The sequence below is a fragment of the Struthio camelus genome, chromosome 7, assembly GCF_040807025.1.
Source record: "Struthio camelus isolate bStrCam1 chromosome 7, bStrCam1.hap1, whole genome shotgun sequence".
NCBI classification, from domain to species: domain Eukaryota; kingdom Metazoa; phylum Chordata; class Aves; order Struthioniformes; family Struthionidae; genus Struthio; species Struthio camelus.
The window spans coordinates 21,518,230-21,535,673 of NC_090948.1; the positions used below are offsets into that span (position 1 = coordinate 21,518,230).

The 17,444-nt window shown below is 42.2% G+C and overlaps 1 protein-coding gene across 7 annotated transcripts in view; it reads right to left on the minus strand.

Moving 5' to 3' along the window:
* The window catches only part of WDFY4 (WDFY family member 4), a 151,290-nt gene that overhangs the window by 1,993 nt on the left and 131,853 nt on the right, over positions 1 to 17,444 (minus strand). For 4 of the 7 annotated variants that reach the window (XM_068950141.1, XM_068950143.1, XM_068950145.1 and 1 more), the window contains 7 exons: positions 15,849 to 16,061; positions 15,132 to 15,285; positions 14,102 to 14,259; positions 12,179 to 12,337; positions 7,745 to 7,924; positions 2,785 to 2,967; positions 1,840 to 1,927 (listed from right to left, as the gene is read on the minus strand). In XM_068950141.1, coding sequence (XP_068806242.1) covers positions 1,840 to 1,927; positions 2,785 to 2,967; positions 7,745 to 7,924; positions 12,179 to 12,337; positions 14,102 to 14,259; positions 15,132 to 15,285; positions 15,849 to 16,061 — 1,135 coding nt within the window. The remainder of the gene's footprint in view (positions 1 to 1,839; positions 1,928 to 2,784; positions 2,968 to 7,744; positions 7,925 to 12,178; positions 12,338 to 14,101; positions 14,260 to 15,131; positions 15,286 to 15,848; positions 16,062 to 17,444) is intronic. The other 3 variants (XM_068950144.1, XM_068950146.1, XM_068950147.1) reach the window with 2 other exon arrangements.

Sequence of the window (17,444 nt, forward strand, 5' to 3'; positions counted from 1 at the left end):
ATCTGCTCATAACAGAACGAATAATTAAATGCTGAGAACATTTCACACACACACACACACAAACGTGCACACACACACACACACACATCCCCCCTCAACAACATAACTCAATCATAGTTACTTCAGTCTTTTTAATGTTTGTGTTTTGTATTAATTTTATTTTCTTTAACGTATAGAATGAGCCGTGGGAATATTTGGCCATTTAAAATAATTCTGAAGCCATCCGAGTAGTTTAGGAAAGCACATCACTGCTCTGATTACACTTCTCTTCTCTTTAAGAAGAAATGGTGTTGCCTTGTATGTGTCTGTGAGAACATGCATCCTTATGCTCCTGTGCAAGAACAGATGTGTGTGTTTGTATACATCAGTGGATACCTGGTCAATACATGTCTTCCTTCATGATCTTCTCTGAAAAAAGTACAAATAGGAGTTTTACTCTGCTGTGCTCCCATGGCCAGTTTTTAAGTCCTAGTTTGGGAAACCATTTAGGAAGACTTAATTTTTAAAAACAGCTAAAATCTCAGTTTGCTCAAAAACATTGCTACACAATTACACTTAAGTAGTTAGCACATGGAAATCTTTGCCACAGGAAGCTGTTAAGGACAGAAATTCAGGAAAACTCTTAAACAAATTGGACATTTGTATATGTAAAAAGAATCTGCAAAATGACTACACCATGCTACATGATTTTTGGAAGGAATGTCCAACCTTGGGCTTAGAGCAATCTCGGATTAAGAGACCAGAATGAAGCTAACAAGTAGTTACCACTGTAGATTGTCTCACATCTGGCACCTGTGATACTCTTGCACCTTCGCTAGAAGCAGCTGGCTCTACGACAGAGAGCAGGATGGGCATCTGGTTTGGCATTTCCAATATGCCTCCGTACATATAAATATTTTCACATAACGATCTAAGCAATGTAGATGCCAAGTTCAATGAACAGCACTTCTGAAGATCTCACTGGTAATGCCCAATTATTGTATAATATCTTTGTATGCAGATGTTACATCTATAGCTCTATCTTTATGCAAATTGTGTGCTTAAAATTGAAGCAATAGAGAATGTGTGTAATGAGGATTACAGCAAATAAGTGGTATAAATTATACATACTAACAACATAATTCCTTCCTTTTATAAAATGTGCTGCGAACAGAAACAAGCTGTGCTATTAGGACGTGCCTTTAAAACTCCCTGGCAGGTTTCAGCTGCTTATTTGTTAGATCAGAGAACTGAGTTCAAGTTGCTTTTATTACCAGTCAGCACCATAGCCCCATTATCTTGTCAGCCTCAGCTCTGCAAGAACTCCAGGACATCAGCTTCAGCTCTGCACAGCTTCCAATAAACAACTCCATGCACCAGGGCCTGCTGCTGCCCTCCCACCACTATGGAAGGCCTCCAATCTCATTCAAGGTGGCGAAGACGACAAAATTCCCTGTCCCAGCCCAGGGTAGGATTTGGCACTGCTCAGGCCAAGACACTTTATTACCAGCCACCAGCAGAGGTGCTAAGGGAAAAGCTTTCTGGAGCCAGGATAGTTCATTTGTTTCATACGTTTACGCAGCAGGGTGATCTATCAAGCTTGACAGAGCCTATGAAGAAGCTTTCAGCTTCATCCAGGCAGGATGTGCCCCAAGGACTGGTGGCTCAAGCTGCTCCTTGTCTCCAAGGTAGAGCAGTGGCTACCCTGTTACTCCAGCTGTTATAGTAACACTGTACCAGTCACGCTGCACCATCTCCCCTTCATATCACTGTGCTCACACACATTCTGCTGCCTCACAAAAGAACAAGCTCTGCGCCACATAGCCACACTTCGGTTCATTGCCAACTCAGTGGTCCTACCTGTGCTGCCTGGTGTTTCCATCGTGCCTCTCTGTGCTTTCAGTCCAGCAGCTTGGCCTAGAGCATTGGTGTATTGAGTCTTCCATAGCTGTGCCAGCAAGGAGGCAAAAAGGTAAAAAGTACGGATTATAACAACGCAGCATGAGAGAGACCTGGCTGCCTGTTTCCCAAAAAGGGTTGGAAATTGGACATTGCATTATCAGAGCAGGACCTGGCAGTTTTGCTCCCTGCGCCGCTGTGCCGCAAGGTGTCACACTGGAGACCTGTATGCAAGGAGCCGGAGGGGTCTCAGGCTGACAAAGCGGTGATGTGCTAACCAGGAGCTCAGCAAGCTCTCCTGCCAGACTGAGGGCAGAGCCAGGAGTGAATTCCTGCTCCTGAGAAAGTACGGCTTAATAAACTGAGTTATGAACTCAGAAACCATGAATTCTGCTGAGTTTTGCTACCAATCTGTGTAAAAGTGAACCTCTGTAAGCGGCTTCCTCACCACTACAACCTCAGTGCCTTCACTTGTAAAATGGAGGTAATAGACACTGAATTCTTTAGGCAATGCACTGAGGTCCACTAACCAGAACTGCTGCAGAACGGCCACGTGCTATTTTTCCCACAAGAAATTGTTCCTCACAGGAGCTCAAACATATTTCTGATGGGTAATGTAATTTTTGCCTTCAAAATAGACCAGAACAAAAAGCATATTTTCAAAACTATTCTTGAGTAGCAGAGATGACTGCTTAAAACTCCTCCCTTCAGGAGGATGAAAGCTGGTAGGAAACAAACCTTTTCCTCCAATTTTCAGCTTTTGCCCTGTGCTGCCTTGTTGAGAAAGGGTTGGTGCTACTAAGAGCACCTTCCACTCCAGTCAGTATGCAAAGTTCTGCCTCTGGTCTACACTGAATTCAGAAAAAGGATTCCCTTCCTTCTCTCCCCTCCATGGAAAACACCTACCCTCACCACTCCATCTGTGCTTCCTGTGACAATGATGCTGCGCGTATCCCAGTCCATCACTTCAGCAAAGCAGCAGCAAACAATTCGGCTTTCTAGGTTGCAGGCAGTATTAATGCTTACAAGAGGCTGGCCATTGACTGTCCACAGGCATAAGGAGGATCCAGCACAAGAGACAATATCACCCTGTAACACAGCAGAAGGTAATGTTTCAAGATGCTACACTCACCCTCCTGCGCTGATTGTAAATTACAGCGTGGCCTAGGCTTAAATTCTTACCTTCGTTTTGCTTCTCAGCAGAAAATTAATGCTAGAGATGGTAAAAAATGACATTTTTTTTCTCATGAAGAATTCTGACATTTTGACATTGTTACCGCGTTATTTTGCTAATCTGAGACAGTTGTTTTGGGTTTCTACAAAGCTTTCTGTGCTGTTCACTGGTGAAAATATTTATTTCAATGTTTCATTTCAATTTTCCAAAACATCCAGAGCAGCTTCCACAGACTTTTTATTACTTTTCTTTTTTTTCAATTTAACAAACCCCAGAAATGTTGTGATAAATAGGTCATGTAAGAAGCGGCTGTAAAAAAATTCATCAAAAATAGTTGAATTAAAAGTATCTGAAACATCCAAGGAATTTTTGTACAGTCTGCTCTTTTATTACATTCTGCTCTTGAGAGACTTAAATGAGATGAACTAGCGCATACAGAAAAACTTTATGCATCAGGGTAAGCCTAATAATAATAATAATAATAATAAAAACAGTATCTGATCAGAAAGTTAAGGCTGTCAGGTACTACTTAGACAATAGATAAGGTTTCCATCTTGGAAAGATAATGGTCTTAGTTTTGGGTGACAACTGTTTTTGCTAACTGACTTCAATATTAAGTCCTATTTTCAAACCCCATAAAACACGAACTACTTAAGTACAACAAGGCATGACCATTCAAACATGCACACATACCAGCAACAGATTCTGATATTTAGATCCCACAACCAGTGGAAGTTGATTGCCTGAATGTTACTTTTTTTAAATTTTATTTTATTTTATAACTGACCTATCAAAGAAGAGTTAAGCAATGCCTCAGCAGGGAAAAGAAATTCAGTTCTGGCTGAACAAATTCCATCCACGTTCATCCAATTCTATTAGATCAGACCATGGGCTTGTCTGCTTTAGTACTGTGGTAGAAGCATCTACGTACCAGGACTACTCTGTGCTTTTTGCCAGTACTGGGAGGCAGTTTCTAAAGGGAGCAGAAAGGTGATACCCTGGCTTCCTCACATGAAATCTAGACTCCCAGTTTCTCCAGGAAGATGCTTTTTCTGACAGAGAACTTCTCAGGATGGATATAGAAAGTAGACACTCAGCAAAGGTGCTGTAGTGCTAACTGCCACAGCTTTGTCATGCAGGCGGGCAGACTAAATCAACCAAATTAGATGATCCCAAGGTACCCTTTTGGTCTTCAACTCTATGAAAAAAACCCAACACTGACACGGAAGTGGGCAATGGAAGCAAAAGAGGAAAGAGGAGGAGAAATAACAGAGTTGTGTAATAGAGCCAAATCAGTAAGATAACTTTTGGTCCAATATATGGAGAATTTCATGCATTTTGTTGAAATTACTCAGTAAGTCTCACTGGAAAAACGGTGATCATCCATAAAACAGAAGAAGCAGGATGACATTTTAAAAGACATACTTTCTTTTGCAGAATTCTTCAAGTCTACAAAGATCTGCAGAACACTGCGCATTCATGCCCACCCTCCCCACAGCAGTCTTGCTGGTCTGGCTGGCATTTAATTACTTTTCTTATTTTGTTCAAAATATCCCAGCTTCAACATCTGCTTTTTGGTTTATGTGCTCTAGCCTTGCCAAAACTAGACTGATTCAAACTAGTAGGGACAATCTGGAGACAGGTCAAACGCAGGCAGTCTGCAGCTATGTCAAAAGATGGGGGGAATCAACATCCTGACTCATGCCAACTGCAAATGCAGCCTTGACATCCACTTTCTACAGCTGGGGAATGGGGGGCCAAAGGAGGCTCTCAATATTGTTCTGCAGTCCCTAGGCACTCACTGCAGCCAAGCAGCCTGTAGAGACACCAAGATCACAACATTCTAGGCTAATCCTGAGGTAAATTCACTGAAGCTAACAGCTTGTTAAGACAAGCAATCAAAAAATTCCCCTTTTTGCCCTCCAAGCAAGCCAAGCCAAGCATGGCAAAGGATTCAAAGGAGAGGCACAGAGAAAACACAAACACAGAAATGAGGCTAGAAAGGTTAACTGCTCTGCTTTGCCCTTAGCTTTCAGTCAGTGGCATACCCCAGGAGAACGCCTACTGATTTACCTAGAGAAAGGGCAGTGTCAAAACCACCCCATCCCTGAGGTGCTGTTAAGAACAGAGACTGTGCAGAGTCAATACCTGGGACAGGTTTTGGGCCAGGCCTAGCACTTGCAAGTCTTGCTGACATACAAATAAACATTCTCTTAAACGAGGACATGGCGTTCACCTGCTTCGCTGCTAAACCTTTGGTGAATTCACAATCCTCCTCTGCCCCTCACAGGGAGCTTAATGTCATCGCATTTTTAGACTGTTTTGCATGTATCCAGTGACCAGCTCTGCATTCAACACGAGCTGTGCTCCCGAAGCAGAAAACATCCTTTGCAACTGAATCTTCCCTCTCCCTTCAGTGCAGGTGCATAGTCTTACCAGGGATTGCACATAAGGAACAGCTACACAGGTAATCCTTAGGGGCAGGAAACGCACAGATCTAAGAATCAAGAGCTGATGCTGTAGTTTTAAATGATCTTATCAAAAACGCACTTTGATCAAGTTCCTAACTGGAATTCCACCCAAACTTTCAACCCTTGATGCAAACTAAAAACTGATCAAACAGAACAGCATCAGCAAAGTCATCCTCTTCTGTCAAAGGCCAGTGTACCCTTAAATTGGCAGCATGCATCTGGTTCAAGTTGACTATCACCGTTCTTCTCCCCTGCCTGATCTGGGGGGCAGAATTCCAAAGATAAACAAGGACAGTGCATTTGAAACATAGTTGCCAATAATTCAAGAGATCAAACTCAGCCACCTTATCTGCATGAGAGCACATGGATGCCCAAGCATTTGGCAAGAATCTGCAGTGTTTTTCAGATCCAGATCAGGGATTAAAACTAACTGAAATCATTAGTTGGAGCAAGCTTTTACAATCCCACTTAGCTTGTAAACTCTTTGGGATAATATTTTATTTTGTGTCTATGTGATACAAACACCATGAGATTGGGATCTATAAATGAAGCTTCTAGATGCTAAAGCAAATGTAAGACCCAATAATCACATAGCAAAGAGCCGCATAAGACTCTTCAGAGGAAAATATATGGTTTAGAAATTCATTTCCTTCAAAACTTTGCTTCAATGCAGAAGAAAACCCAAACATTCTGGATTTTCTGAGAAAACAAAACATGTTGCCAAAAATATCATTCCATGTCAATCAAAATGTTTTACTAAGCACAATGGAACCATTTTGTTTCTATCTTAATGTTATAATGTATATATTAAATAAAAATACATTTCACAATGAAACTTTGAAAGATCCTATTCTGCTAAGGTCAAAAAAATTTTTTTCACGCACAATATATGGACCCTTCCTCTTTTTTTCCTTGAAAAGGAAAGTTTCAGTCACGCTCTCCCACAGTTGTTTTTTTTTTTTTTTTAAAATGAACCTTTCTGTAGAATAGTGTCCAATCATTTCAACTGTCTGCAATCCAATAAGATGGAAAATTGCTTGTGGATCAATCAACAGCCTATTCCTGGCACAGACCATCTCATTTTTGGACAGTCCCAGAAGAGGGGCTACCAGCTGAACAAGCTACTGACAAAGGTGAGCTGGTGTACAAAAAGGAGAGAACCCCATTCCCTTGGGCTCTGGTGCCCACACTCTGCATCAGCTCTCCCATCCATTTCTGAATGCTTGGCACTGCCTGCCTCAACTGACTTTCTAAGGGACCATCGGGACAATCTGCGCTGGCCTGCTGAAGTCACTGGCCATTTTACACTAACCAGGATCCCTGCAACTGCATGATGAGCTGGCATTGAACAGACCATTGAATTCCCACTCCTAGTTACTAGCGATCAGACTGCATGGTTGGTAAAACTCTTGTATGAGACAGTTATTTTGGCATACACTAAGTACAGAATGTCTGCCTGGTTTCTTAACTGCTGTGAACTCAGTATCGCCTCTCTTAGCTCCAATAGTGGATCCAACCTCAAACTGTGCAAGAAGCTAGAATCCAGGTCTTGCGTATAAACAAGAGACAGAATATACAAATACATGAGCAACATTCTTGGGAGGTCGAAGTTCAGGAAAATTCATACCCACAGTGTTTACAGTTATATCCAATAGAGTATTTTCCTATCAGTATGCACGCCATTGTGGCCAGGCACAGACCACAATAGATCTTTCATTTCCACTGTTGGCAAATGAAACCCCAACCACTGCTATTAAAAGCCCCCTCTCTGCTGAGATTAGAAGGGAAAGCAAAACAATAGCATTGCCACTGCAAGGGTATCAGAAAGTTGCCAGCTGAGGTGGCAGACTGTCTAACACATCTCAGCTGACATGGCTCTGCCGCATCAATGTCAGGAGAAATTAATGGAAGCAATAAGGTTATGGGTAAGCCAAATCCAGGAGCTACCAGAGCAATACTTCATGCTCCTTAAATTAAAGAAAGGAGCTTAATCCTGCTGTCTACCTATGCGAAAGATGCTTCTACTTAGCTACTCAGTCTACGATGTTGCTTTTAGTGCTCCTTTCTCATCATTAAGAACACTATTAGCAATCTCTGCAGAAAGAAAAAAAATCAATGCATCAGCCTCTCAGGATGTTTTTATGTTGGAAAGAGCACCCATTAAATTATCATGAAATGTTCATGGATGCATCAGAAGAAAGATGATAAATGAAGATCTTACCGTTGAATCGTTGATGACAACTGCAGAGAGACTTGCCCCATGGGCAGGAAGCTGGGTTATGAACGTTAGCCGGTTCAGGTCCCAAACGATGCAAGTTTTGTCATCAGATCCACTCACAATGATGCTGTAGGTCACAGAGGCAGCGAGGCAGGTCACTGCCTGAGTGTGCCCATACAAAGCCTGGTGGAGACAAATCAACCAATAAACCACAATAGAAGCTGGCTGATTTCCTAGTGAACCACAGTTCTACTGTTATTTGCTTAGTAAGAACAAGCAACCTGATTATTCTTTGGAGAACCAAAAAGATATGAAGCAGAATTCCCAAAGCATCCTGCAGAAGAATCCATGTCCTCAACACAGTTGGGAAAAGCTGAGTCTCCAAGAGGTTAAATGTCTTGTCCCATATTGCACAGGTGGAACAGCTGAACTCTGACCCTCGGCATACATTTCTGACTACTACAATGCTTTGTGCTCTAAACATAGATATGTATTCAGCACAGCTCAACGACATGAAATCACCTTTCACTTCAGTCCATGCAATTTTATAATCAGTAAAATTCATGCTTGCAGACTACTATTTCTCAACATTTAAAAAAATATTTTGAAATAAAACTTATCATGATGTACTTCAGTGACTTTCTCAGACTTCTCCTGTTTTTCTGAACAAATACTAGAATTTTTCCAATTTTAGTTAAAAACAGCATTTGGGGAGAATTTTTACTTTAAAGCCACATATGAATCCCCTTCTCTTTCATCGTTATCCAGCACCCTTTTTTCTGTCCTATATATTGCAGAACGTAAGACCTGCCTAGTTTAATCCAGTCTTGTTTATGCAATTTTATTCAAAAAAAATCTATATTTTTTTAATTAATTTACTCTTTATTATTTTTAATCAATTTAATATTAACGATAGAAACATATCCATGACAATTCTTTTATGCAACATTCTGAAGTGTCAGCAGTATACATTTATGCTACACAGCCACCTATGACAGTACATTCTTTAGGGCAACAGAGAAAAAGTCCTCACAACTTTCTTTAAAAGCCTTAAGGGGCTTGATTTTTAGGTGCCAAGAGGATGGAGCCAGACTCTTCTCCGTGGAGCCCAGTGACAGGACAAGAGGCAATGGGCAGAAACCGATACACAGGAAGTTCCATCTGAACATGAGGAAAAACTGCTTTCCTGAGAGGGTGACTGAACACTGGAACAGGTTGCCCAGAGAGGTAGTGGAATATCCTTCCCTGGAGATATTCAAAACCTGCCTGGACATGATCCTGGGAAATACGCTCTAGAGGACCCTGCTTGAGCAGGGGGTTTGGACTAGATGATCTCCAGAGGTCCCTTCGAACCTCAACCTTCTGTGACTCTGTGCCTTACTGTGAAAAAAAGCAGGTCTACTAGTTTTAATGTTAGTTTTAAGAGTAAATGCATATTCCCTGCTGGCTTTCTCTGCACGGCATAATTCGTACATCTTCAGGGTCTGTCTCAGTTAAGCATGGAGCAAAAGAACCACGCGTCCCAGATGCTTTCTGCAAACACGTGTCTCTCATCCTTCTCCAGTGCATGATTCTCAGACTGAACTCTCGCTGGCTAACACGTGCTGCCACTTGCCAAGGTTATTAGAACAGCATTCCAATGTTAACCTATTGGCCAAGAAGCTGAATCTCAGCAGGCTACATACTACTGAAGGAGAAAGATGATTTTCAGCTTGAGATTTAGTCCTTACAAAAGGACTATCAACTAAAATCCTGGCACAAGATGAACTTTCCAACAGCAGTTTTCAGAGGTCAGAAGCACTCTCAAATGTGCTCTAAAAAGGGAGGCTCAGCACTGATTTTGGAGTGGCTGTGGAACAGCATTTTTGCACAGGGCTAGCCATAACCTAGTAACGCCTGTGCTTGAGAGCAGCACAAGACCTCTGCAAAAAGGGCCGGGAGAAGGCAGGTTCAAGGGCTCCAAATTTCCTCTTCTTCCTCCAAAGCAGGAAACAAAATGTATCCACAGCATCTGTACTGCACAGTCAAGTCAACCTCTTACACAAACTTGAACCAAAACCCTCTCTCTCCTTTTTTCTGAACTCAGAAAGCCATCCCATCTGGCAGTGAAGAGCTTTAAGCGCAGGTCGAGTGTTGACAGAAAGGGCTAGACCTGAGCTCAGCTATAATCTCAGCTTCAATCCACTTGTGTCTCAATGCATATTCAGGCAAAAACACTTGAGTGCTGGTAGCTTCATAAGGCCTTCTCACTATTCCTCTGCAAAGTCTGACAGGTTTTTCCCTCAGTGGAAAAACTACAGCTTACCTACAAAAAGAATCTGCCTGTCTCCAGACAAAATTCACCAACATCAGAAAACAAAAAAGGGTCCAGCTTCACTGCGGCAATGCTCAGACCACGAAAACTGAACTCGAGTTCTGACCATCCAGCTTAACTAACTGGCATGGGCTCAGACATCCTCCCGACCCATCTGCACAGCAGGATATTGCACTCCTTGCCTGGATGCTTCTTCCAACCCATTCAGTGTTTCACTGGGCTCCCAAATTCTGGAGGTTGGTTTGCCCAGATCGCTCTGCTCACAAACAGCAGAAGAACTGGCAAATTGCATGGATCGATACTGAGGCTATTATGCTCAATCTCCTGTGTTCACAAAACTGTGGAAGCAGCCCCTGCTAGAGAGGAAAAAGGGACTTTTTCTGCTGAAATATAGTTTCTGTACTTTACTGCATTCCAAATCAGAATGTCGCAGTCCCATGAGACAGCTGATAAGTGAATACCATCCACTTTACAGCACATCAGCTTTACTTAAGCAAAGCTCACTGTCTCAGGAAAGATGATACAATAGTTCTGTTCAGCAGAAAAAACAGCCAGTATGAAACAGTGAATTACAAGAAAGCAGCATGTAATTCACTGGAAGACATTTAGAACCACAGTTCAAATTTACATCTATGCCAGTCATTAAAAAAAAAAAAAAAAGAAAAAAAAAAGGCGCCTCTGCTAGCAAAGAGAGAAGAAAATAACACAGCATGATCTCACACCACTTTGTGGATTTGGATAATATCTGATTAATCATAGTGGAATACACCAGCAAGGCTGATGCTAGACAGTTAAGGAGAAAGGCATGATATTGTACATAAAAGATAGCCTCTTCAAACAGCTGTCTGAAATTCAATCTGAACGCCGGACCTGAATCATTTTGATGTTCATGAAGATTGCTGCTTAGACTTTTCTCTAGTGCTATTTCTGTGTCCAACATCCTAGTTTGGAATACTAAGCAGCAGGATTGATAGGTCACCACTAAAGATCTTGTCTCCTATTTCTTGCTTCTTCTGAAGCAAGCAGCATTATAAATCTCATAAGGGAGGCGGCTCCAAACAGTTTCCCTCCCAACTTCAAGACAAGAAGTTCACATAAATAAAGTTCTGGATACTGTTCTGGCCTCCCCACTGATACTGAAGTTTTCACGTTGTTAATTACAAATAAAATAGATTTTTGGCTCAGGGTAAGGAAGGCACTGAAATATCTCCCGAATATCCCTCTGGAGCAAATGAACAGACCATGCTTCTAACACTTGGAGACCTTCTTGCTGATCAATGCACCCTTTATAATTTTGCCTAAGAATAACATAACATTTTTTGTCTCTTGATTTGCTAGGAAAGAGTCACATGCTGCCTTATATGGGAGAGGAGTATTTCAGCTTTAACTGCAAAGCTGACTGAGAACTCACCATAACAGAACCAGACAAATCTTGCATGCAACTTGACTTTTGCAAGTGAAATAACATTTATAAGGCTACACAATGACTGCAGATGAGCCTCAAATCAGCAAACACTGAAGGACTTTGAACACTCTGGACACGAGCCACTCCATTTCTGTTGGGTCCACCTCTACACCTCATGGAGTAATAGGTAAACCTTTTACGTTCTGCATTCACGTTGGGAGAAAAGTATCAAGTCGTCCAACTGCCCAGCTGACCCTTCTCCATCAGCTAAGTATAAGTCTAGGAACCTAAAGAGAATGGCATTTTGCAGGGGTGTTCTGAAGATCCTGTCCACCTACTCTAACAACATAAAAAAAACCCTGGAACCATCTCCTGATGACACTGGGTTTTGAAAATAACCTAAAGTTTGACTGCATTGCAAGTGGGGGGAACAGCCTTATCTTCAGTGTTTCTTTGATCATGATAAACTATGGAAATGCTACCAGAGTGAGGGGAAAAAAAAAAAAAAAAGCAGAACATATGAACTATAAGCCACAAGTATAAGGCATGCTATCAGCTCTTGACCTGGTAACAGGTTGTCATTAGTATGACCCCCATCTCTATCATCTTTTTCTGCCTTTTTGAGTCATCTTAACATGTTACCTCTGCCATTCATCTGAGAGAAAGAAATTCTCTGATTTTCATTAAGTTTCTATAGCAAAAAAGCCATAGTACTCACCTGTCTCAAGTTTAGATGTTTCACTTTGTCCTTGACCAAAGAAAGTTCCCATACACATACAACAGAGCTTGTTCCAGATGTGATTATGGTAGTTGCTGAAGGACATACAGCACAGAGGCACTTTCCCCAGTCTGCCATACACTCAAATGTAGTCACATTCTGTATAAGAAAGCAACTTTCAGTCAAATGCTTATCTGGTGACACCATGCATTTATTTATACCAAATGGCAGATTTAGCTTTTAGAATTGTGTCCCCATTTCTTCAAGTCAAGGAAAGAAAAGCTCATCTTATCCAGGCTTTTTATGATCACAGCACCTCAAAGGACGCACATACACACACTATGGTAGCATGCAGCTGTGCAATCCTCCAGGGGCCAAACAGGGAGGATGGGTTAAAGTCAACATCTTAGATCATGTCACAGGAGACCTCAGCTCTGACCCCTCTCCTGCTACAGACGTCCTGTGTAACTTCAGGCAAGTTCATGGTGCCATCATACAGCAGGCAAACATTCAATGTAGACGAGAAAGAAACAGCTGAGGGACTGACTGCACTTTATCGGTGCACGAAGAAGTTTGCCCCACACTCAGCCAAAAGCCACAGTACTAAACTCCACTCTGTGCCAACTGCTCTGCTAGCAGCACCCAAGCTAGCCTAAACTAACCTCGGGTTGGTTACACGTTGCTGCAATCACAGCACAAACATCCCTCCACTCACATTCTGTATCAGCTCCCTACCACAAAATGGGGACAACAGTATGGTGCTAGTGATTGTGAGGAGCCTGGATGCCACAGTGGCAAAAATTATACAACAGACAGAACAATCTGTTACCAATTTACAATGACTGCAACATTTTCTTTTAAGTTCAAGTCCAAAGTCCAGAGGCTACCAATGCTTGCACCAGAGAGGCTTAGGTTGGACTCCCCCTATTGTTTATAGTGACTGTATATTCACAATAAGAGGCTCAGTGACACCCTGAGTTTCCTGGGTTATCACAATATCTTATGGTACTTTGATCTTTGGACCAAAAAAACCCAGCTGCAGAAGCTCCTTTCCTCTTGGTCATCCAGAAGAGAGGAAGCAAGTAATTTACAACTATGGTAGCATCTATGAATTGCTGAGCAATCATTTTTATCTATGATTTTGAAATCAATGAGGAAACGCTAAATGACTTTATAGGGAGCAGAAGCACGCTACACCTCATGGCTTTTTCAAATCCAGAGACTGGGTATGCCTGTAATACACAATGATGGGGCATGCAGAGATACCCAAGCTTATTTCTTCACGAATGATGTGTTCTGCTCCTTCTGGTACCCAGGCTAACTCAGGTGTTTCTACATGTCGTAACACTGTGCCAAACACATCCAAAATCAGTATGTTTGTGGTAGAGAAAGAAACTGAATCCGTCAAATGTTCTAACCAGCAGCATGGTGATATAGACTGTTGATTTCTTACAGCAAAGTAAAAAGAGAATTGACTTTCTAGAACAGGATACATTACTATGTTGAATGAATGCACTGGGCTAAGCATGAGAGCCAGAGGGGAATTGACAGATGGCCCTATCTTAATTCCAACAGAAAGTTCTGCACAATGAAATTTCTAATCAGGGGCCAGAAGACCTTGTATTGCCCTTATATCCTATGAAAGGAGGTTTCTCCTTCATTGTGACAGACAACACAGTCACTGGAAGGAAAATTTGGGATCAGTTAGAGGGGAAATGCCACAGTTTCAGGAGAGATGAATAATTTTTGCTCTGTTGGGATATCCAGCTTGATATTCCTCAAGAAGGCTGACCGTAAGAAAGTTCTATACAGAATCCACTGAAGATTAGGCCCCTCAACAGCCTCTGAAGTGGATGCCTAAACTAGCCAAAGAACCACAATGTACCAGCCATTTCTGGAATGCTTAATCTTTTTCTTATTTACCTTCTCAGATCCATAGTTGCCAAAGCAGCAGGTGAAGTCTTCAAATCCCCAACAGAATGTTTTGTTCCAAAGAGGAGGAATCAAAACTTTGTTTTTCTCAACAGCCAGAATGCCTTTCTCAGTATGAACAATGTGCCCAATGGCTCCCTTGGGAGAGTCTGACGAGAAAGAGAATATATTTAATTCTGTTGTTTCTACAGCATTAATGTAACTTTCCCACTTATGAATCTTGTGCACTGAGGCTGGCAAGACCCACACCTGGGATCAGGGCTGTGGCCAGACCCACAGACAAAAACCACCCTGCAAGTGAGATTCCAGATGGAACAGTGGAAACTCCTCTCTCCAATGGACCATATAAATCCATGCAGCGGGAGTGACCCAATCCAGAGAAGGGGATTTAACAGTGGTGTCATTAAGCTTCCTTTCACGGGCAGACTGCCTTATGCCCTGAACTGCAAAGTATGCAGGGCATGTCAATGACAATCTCTCTGCAGTAGGGCTACGGGAGAAAGATGTGTAATGCTAACCCCACCACCGAGGAACCAAAACGTAGACACACTGCGATTTTCCACGTTTCTTCAGGTTAAGAAAAGTAGCAGACTATGCAAAAGATGAAGAAAGAGAAAACACTTGGAGATCAAGCAACAGGGGTAAAGACAGACTATTTATTTTGCTGCTGAATATAAAGAGAGAATGAGAAGAGAAAATAGGGAGATCTATGTCTTAATTTGACATATTCAGAACTTAGAAGATTTTGGTGTCTTGTAAAAGAAAAAAAAATCTGTTCTGAACTCTACATGAGAAGTTTCAAGATTTCTCATGAGTATTTTCCTGTTTTCAATGCCCTCTTACAATACACACATACACAAATAACAACTGGCAGAAGAGATCTTGACGATACCAACCCGTGTTACAATAAAGGGGTATGATTGTTTTTGTGCTCTTAAAAAATCCAGATTTGGGATTTTGGTCAAAACAGATTTTGGTTAAAAATTCTGCACTTATTAGCTCAGAAAAGGGAGCACAGGACCTGCACCTTTGATTGCAACCGGTGAGAGCTTCACGTTTTGCAGGCTGCTGAGGGATGGAGGAAGAATTCCACTTGAGTGAAGAGACAGCATAGCCTCTTTTCCTGATGAACTTTTCCCCTGGGCATTCCTGGATGGATGTGGTTTAGTGAAGAGCTAGAACAAAGGCATGGCATTGAAAAATACATCTTGGCCTGCCAGACCACGCCGAAGAGACATCTATTTAAAAACTAATTCAGACGCTCAAGACTGTTATACATGAACCTCTTCATTAAAGTAAAATCTTCTTAGGCATTTATTTCACTACACTCCCACTAAACTACCTCCTTTCTTCACAGAGATAGCAAGCTAATCCCCGCGATTCAGTGGAAGAGAGAAAAGTATAGGTGAGACTTTAAACTGCCTTTATGTACTTAATCCCAGCCTGGTGGTTACGCAAGTGACCATACTGAAAAAGCAGAACCCGGATCTGATACTGCTGCTGTTATGATACACAGCAAGAATAGCATAATTAGAGTGTGGAGTCACACACACCTATGTGGGTGTGCACTGATGTAGTATACAATCTGGAGGAGACTATGGCCCAACTTTCAGTAGATTCAAGCAAGAGAAACAGTCTCTGAAACAGGTTTCTTCTCTTGCTTTCCAGTTAAAACATTACAAGATCAGAATAAATTGTCCTCTCTGTTTTCCCTCCTAGAGTCATGATAAAGTGGTACCTGCTTTGGTATCTGTCCAAAGTTGCTGATAAAACCCAGGATAGTGCTCTTAATCAGAGGATCTTTGATGTTGTTGAGGTCCATCTTGTCTCCATAGAAGTAAGGGTGGTAGGTGTTAACTGCCTCCACTGCAGCTGAGCCATGTTGCTTGTGGCCAAAAATTAGATCTATCCAGCGATGGAGGTGGGCACTGACATAGTCACTTTCTAGTGCCTGAAACCAAACAAAGTCAATTCAGTAGAGCGTGTCCATTACAGATGCATCATTACCCTTCATTCCCTGCTGAAGACTTAAATTCTCCGCAGCGCTCTCAGCAAGTGAATCCTCATGCTTTCAGTTCCTTCAGCACCATCATTCACAGCACATTCTCACAAAATGTGACCAAAGAGATGAAGGGTGGAACCCCACAGGAAAAGAAAGGGCAGACTGTAGCATGCCTGTCTTAGCAGACACCAGCAACAATATCCCCAGACACAGCACAGGCCGCATCAGATTCTAGTAAGCAGAGTACAAACACTATCCAGATCCTGGCACATTCTCAGTTTTCCAACACACATTGAAACCTGTGCTACCACGTCTTCACTAGTACTGCTATTGACACAAGATGGGTTAATTGGGCAAAACATTTGCTAGCATCTGACACCACTACTTTGCTCTATAGACAAACCACAGGTGAATTAAGGTATTAGTCTATTTGTAGACACCTGCCTTAGTTATGGACCACACTAAGTGACAGAGATTTCATTTTAGAAGACGTATATAAGTACACACAGGAAAGGGAGATGACTGGCAGAGAGGCTTTAAATCAAGAATCAAGTCTGAAGGGTATGGTAGGAGAAGGTATGTGTCACGAACGGGCAAATGACAGTGTACAGCTTGTAGTGAAATGGCTAGGCGTGCTGCAATTCAAGACAAGCAGAGCAGGACGGAATCCTGCAATAGCAGTGTTGGGGAGTGGCACAACAGCTGTGTATCAAAAGCTTCAAAACTACCTGGGTTTGATCAACAAACATATTTTACAACCCTCACAAGGCTCAGGCAGACAGAATTGCGGCACCCGATTTCCTCACCCTGAAAAAGTTCAAGGTCCCATCTGGACTTTTCTCCCAGCATGAAAAGCGGATAACTTTGCTTGAGTAGGTCTGCCACCCACGCTCACAGGCATATAAATTAATGAAATCAGAACAAACAGTTACCACTGGAGAAGACCGCAGAGACGTGCTAGAAGGGAATATACCTAGCCCAATGTGGGCTCCCTAGAACGCTCCGCATAGAGCGGAAAACTAGGCTTGCAAGACAAGCAAGTTCACGGGCAGTAGACATAAGTCGAGTTGGAACTTTTCCCACCTCCAAGTCTCCTTATCTATAAGGCTTTAGGAAGTGCTATGGCCCCTAACATCACCTGCCTAACCAAATCTTTGGGCATTCCCAAAGGGCCTTGCCCTATGATTCAATCAGCAGTGCTAAGCATTATTAAAAATACTTTTCTATCTCCAAATGATTTGATTCTGCAGTGCTCTCTGATGCTCAGTAAAAGGTCTCCCAGGCAGAGCATCCCACCCAAAGCACAGCAGAAATAAATAAGCTAATGGGAAC